This window comes from Nicotiana attenuata, unplaced genomic scaffold (assembly GCF_001879085.1).
Source record: "Nicotiana attenuata strain UT unplaced genomic scaffold, NIATTr2, whole genome shotgun sequence".
NCBI classification, from domain to species: domain Eukaryota; kingdom Viridiplantae; phylum Streptophyta; class Magnoliopsida; order Solanales; family Solanaceae; genus Nicotiana; species Nicotiana attenuata.
In genome coordinates this window covers 8,669-13,862 of record NW_017679705.1, presented here as the reverse complement: position 1 = coordinate 13,862, position 5,194 = coordinate 8,669, and the positions used below count along the sequence as shown (strand labels likewise).

The window sequence follows — 5,194 nt, the reverse complement described above, 5'->3', positions numbered from 1 at the left end:
GTGTCTTGAGATGGTACCTCTTGAACTGAGGTATTTATTGCAACCTCATTGATTTTAAAAGCTTTTTGTACCCATGCTGCAGTGGATTCCTTCACCTTCTGATCTGTGCTGACTTTGTTTTTATTCTCTTCCATCTCTTTTTGCTTGTTGATTCCTGCTGGATTTACACTAACAGCTGGCATATTTTTTGTGTTATTTTTCCCATCATTCCTTCTCTTTGTATTCCCAGGAGAAGTAGGTATATATGCTGGTGCTACAGGATTTAAAATTCCTGTTTCCTTTGACACAGGTACTGCATTCATAGTCTCCACCAACGCCAATTGATTGTTGGCATTGTCATCACTTTCCTCCACTTCCAATATGGCAAATTTATTGTCAGTTTGCATCTGATCTCTTTTCTTATCAGCTGGAACCATAGCTTGAACACTCCTTTTATTAATTTCTTCTTTGCCTGTTATACCTCCCTTCTGCTGATCAACTGGAACCATTGTTTTTCCATTAGTGGTCACATCACCTATCTGCTTCTCTTTACCTTGTACTCTTCTCTTCTTAACTTCTTTCCATTGAGCACCTTGGTTTCCCACCACTTTACCACTTGATAGGATCATTAAAGGCGCAGTAAACTTGTTACCTTGGGATACTGTATCTGTAGTATGTTGTTTCTCCTCAGTTCTATTTGCCATAAGTTCAGGGTGCAACCTCCAGCACTCAAACATGTCATGACCCTGCAATTTGCATTCTTTACAGTACTTTGGCAAATAGTCATAGTTTATGTTTACCCATTCAGTTCTAATATCTCCAGTATCTTCATTCACAATGTCCATGCGTACCTTCTTAGGCAGGTCAGATAAAAGGTCAATCAAGACCTTCACTCGAGCACAACTAGGCCTAGTTTTATTTACAGTAGCTTGATCAAGATGCAATGGTTTTCCAACTGCTGATGCTAATGAAAACAAACACTCTTTAACAAAGTAAGTTGGCAGCAAATTAGGGAAAGAAATCCAAGCCATGACCTTGGGTGTTTCCTCACCTGCTTTGAATTTAGAATCGTAGATAAGAGTTCTCATCTGATATTCCTCACCATACTTATCTTTAATATAATAAACTCCTTTGGATGAGAAGTCTACAAAATCTTGCCACAATGTGAGTCTAATCAAAATATGCCTATCTCGTAAATATCCAATTTTGCATTCACCCTTAATACCACATTGAATAGGAACAATGCGACGTATTTCATTAAGATCAGGCCAACCATAAGAAAACTTACAAACCACTGCATATTGTAAACCTTCAATTTGATTCATACGCTCAACTTCTGCTTCTGTAAAACAGATTGTAGGCTGGCCTTGAAAGAATTGTGCACGACGTAACGTAATAGGCTCAATATTAGGATTTCGTTCATGACTGCCAGTAGCTTTCGTAACTGGGCGCACAGCATTAGCATAATTCATAGGTTGCGGACTGTTATTGGTTGTTGTGGGGGACTGGGTAGTGGTTGGGGGTGGTTGGGGAGGCTGCCCAGCCACTGGTGGTGGCTGGCCGCCGGCCGGCGAGGCCATGAGCGAGCAAAAACAGACTTTCTCTCTCTAGTCGCCTGTTTTCTAGAGAGAAGGCAGAGAAAATTAAGCTCGGGTTTTGGGTTTTTTTGGGTTTAGGGTTTTTTTTTTTGGCAATCCACTAGGCATAGCCTAGGGCTAGTTTTTATTTATATATATAAAAAACAAACAAAGTGTCATGAGATCCTAACAAATGTACGAAATAAAAATTGATTTCTACATACGTCCTATTATCAAAATTGAGCATTGTACTCAAAATTGATATCACAAAAATTCTACTAAGAATTCCATAAAAACTAGCCCAATAAAAAATCAAGGTTGTTGGCCCAAAATGACTTTCGGCCCAATTAAAAAACGCTACTGATTTGCAGAAATAGCCACAGCTTACTCTAATTGCTCCAATCTCCTCAAATTGCAAATGTAACCACATTGATCTCATAATTGCCCATTGCATAAAAACCCAGTCCAGCATTACTGGGTATACTAATACAGTCCGTTTCATATGCAGGCCCAATTTTCCATCCGCCTGTAATTGTCCAAAGCCCAGACCATCAGTATCACCGGTTTGCATAAATAGCCACCAATAATCCCAAATTCGCTCTCCCTGTATTTGTAAATATAACCTCTGCACTCTCAACTTTCCTAATGCACGCGTGTATCCCACTATACACCTCTTTATTACACAAAGCTTCCCATCTGTATCTATTTGTCCGTTCATTTCCACAATTAGCCGACCTAGGTAATATCGACTTCCTCTCTCTTCCTTCTCTCTACTGTCTTCTTCATTTTTGTTCAAATCAACTCGACTAACTCCATTTCTTATTTGAATCTGCTTGTATGTACCTGGATCATTGTGCATCATTTTGGAGAAACGAAGATGGACCTCACGAAACTCCTGTTTAGCTGCAGCTGCTCTGAAGACTCTATGTTGCCAAGCTTCAGTGACACCGTCGACCACACCCTGCTGTACCTCAGTGGAATTGCCTGTGAGAGCTTCAATCGAGTTTGTACTCTCCCCTCCCTTATAGATTGGTGTAATAGAAAAACCTGGATGTATTTCATTACTGTACCCCTTGTACTTATCTATTTCCGTATCCTTTTGCATCATCCAGTTAAAATCACTAAAATTGATGATTTTGCTGTCTGCAAACTGTGCAAATAAAAGCCCCAAACGCTGTGCATGCTTGTTTTTTTTTATGTCTGACAGTACTGTCATGTTTGTACAAAAATAGAATCCTGCAATCTTGTACGATATCTTGCAATTGATCTTCTTTGCAACCACTCTATAGTCTAGGTTTAATTCAACTCCGGTGGATTGAGTACATAGTACTAATACCACCACCTGAAGCCGCCTTAAACCATAGATTATAGATATGTTTGCTATGACTGTTAAACACCACTTATATGCTTGGTTTTCTATTAACATATTATACATATTTATATCTTGATAGGATTTGTTGATTTTTCTTTGTGTCTGCTGCTGTTGCTGAAATGCAAAATTTGTCCTTGTGCTATTGTTTAGATGTAATTTAAATCCATTGGATTGAATGCATAGCATTAATACCACCAAATGAACCTCCATTACACCATAGAACAATAGCAAAGTCCAAATACCTGCATAACAACAGGCTAATTGAGCTTTCATATGGGTCCTTGAATATTCTCTGATCCTCATGTCCTCCTCCCAAAGGATTTGGACCTTGCCTGACTCTCTGTATGTATTTCCATGAAATTTTCCATATGAATTGGTTTCCTCTGCTACAGATGCATCATCCATCTGACTTCCCATGCTTTGGAAATCCAATGTCTGCAATCTGTGTGTCTGTGTACTCCTATGTATGCACTTGTTTTTTGAATTGCTTGTTCTCTTCCTTCTTCTGGGTGTGACTAAGTGTTATCCTTTGTGAGAGTTGGAATGCCCACCAGGACAACACTTCCCATGATTCTGCCACACCCTCTATGAATAACCTTGCTACTATACTATATTCTATATTTAAATCTACCCAGATGGAGTGAGTACTAAGTACTAATACCACCATCTTAAGTTTCATTAAAATATAGAATATAGATAGTATAAATGTACCTGCAAAAAAGAAAACCAGATTAGTAATAAAAGGTTCCCTCATACTCTCCTCTATACAGATTTGAGTATGAGTGATGCCATAAGTAACTCCTGTTTCTAGTTCTCCCCCAGCCTCCTTTTCTTCTGCTAATTTCTTACAACTCTTACTCTCAGAACAGGGCATTGCATCTTATCTACATTCACCAACCTTCTACCTTGAATATCCAGGTCCCAAAATCCATAACATTCCATGTCTCCCTCATCCAAAGCATAATTTGCTAGATGATCTGCTAACTGATTACCTTCCCTGAATGTATGTGATATTCTGAAATTAAACTCCCCTTTTAATCTCAATATTTCCTCTATCTGGTCAACAATACACCAGGGGGGCTTCCATAATCCCTCAATTATGTTATTCAATAGTAAGGAATCAGTCTGCAACCAAATCTGACTGAAATTCATGGCTCTACACATTCTCAAAGCCTCCAAAATTGCTGCTGCCTCAGCTTCAGTATTTGTACCCTCTCTGATCTCTTTCCCCTGTGCATATTTTAATTCTCCTGCTTCATCTCTCAAACAAAAACCTATAGAGCTTCTCCCAGGATTACCTCTACATGCTCCATCAGTGTTAGCCTTTATCCAACCAACTTGTGGAAATTCCCATATCACCTTCTCATGCTTTAGTGTTGGTGTATATTGCTCCAGCATTTGTAATAGTTCTGACCAGTTGTGTGGGACCTGTAAACCTGGCTTTCTTGATTGCACCAAATTCTGCAAAGTAGATGAGACTTGATAGATTACCCTGCTTACTAACACAGCAGTCCCATATTTCAATGAGTTTCTCCTCTTCCATAGCTCCCAAACAATACATGCTGGCAAAGCTTGCATTATTGCCTTCAATCTAGGAATTACTTTAGCCATCCAACATTTTGTGATTGCCTGATGTAAAGATATGCCTTCCACTGCAATTCCTGCCCTCCTGAGAAAATATCTCCATACAATTCTAGCTGCATTAGATGAATAGAATAAGTGAACCAGTGACTCCTCCTTAGGCTCAGCACAACACCAACATTTAGATGGCATGAAATATCCTAGTCTTCTCATAAAGTCATCTAAAGGTAGTTTGGCTTTCCACACCTTCCACATAAAGAAGGAAATCTTGAAAGGCAACCCTTTTACCCAAATCTTCTTATAGGCAATGCTAGGATTATTTCTTCTTCTCAAGTATTCCCATGCAGACTTAACTGAAAAGTTACCTCTTGTTTCAAGCATCCAGAATGGTTTGTCTAATTCATTGTGTTCCATTGGTGGCTTAATGTTTTGTACTATATGTTGTGCTAAATCTGCTGGTAAGATCTCATGAATTCTCTCCACATTCCATCTTCCATCTTGTACCAGATCATTAACATTCTGAATATCCTCATCTATAGCAAAATTTGGAGGAAGTTGAAAGTATAATGCTCCCAACTCAATCCAGTTATCATACCAGAATAAGGCAGATCCCATCCTTAGCTTCCAGTATATTTGGTGTTCAATCAAGTCCCTGCATTCCAACATCTTTCTCCACACATGTGAC

At 39.0% G+C, this 5,194-nt stretch overlaps 1 protein-coding gene across 1 annotated transcript in view; it reads right to left on the bottom strand.

Moving 5' to 3' along the window:
- The window catches only part of LOC109221779, a 3,087-nt gene extending 1,528 nt beyond the window's left edge, over nucleotides 1-1,559 (bottom strand). The window contains exon 1 of the mRNA XM_019386227.1: nucleotides 18-1,559. Within this exon, the coding sequence (XP_019241772.1) occupies nucleotides 18-1,559 (1,542 nt within the window). The remainder of the gene's footprint in view (nucleotides 1-17) is intronic.
- Between the last annotated feature and the right edge of the window lie 3,635 nt (nucleotides 1,560-5,194).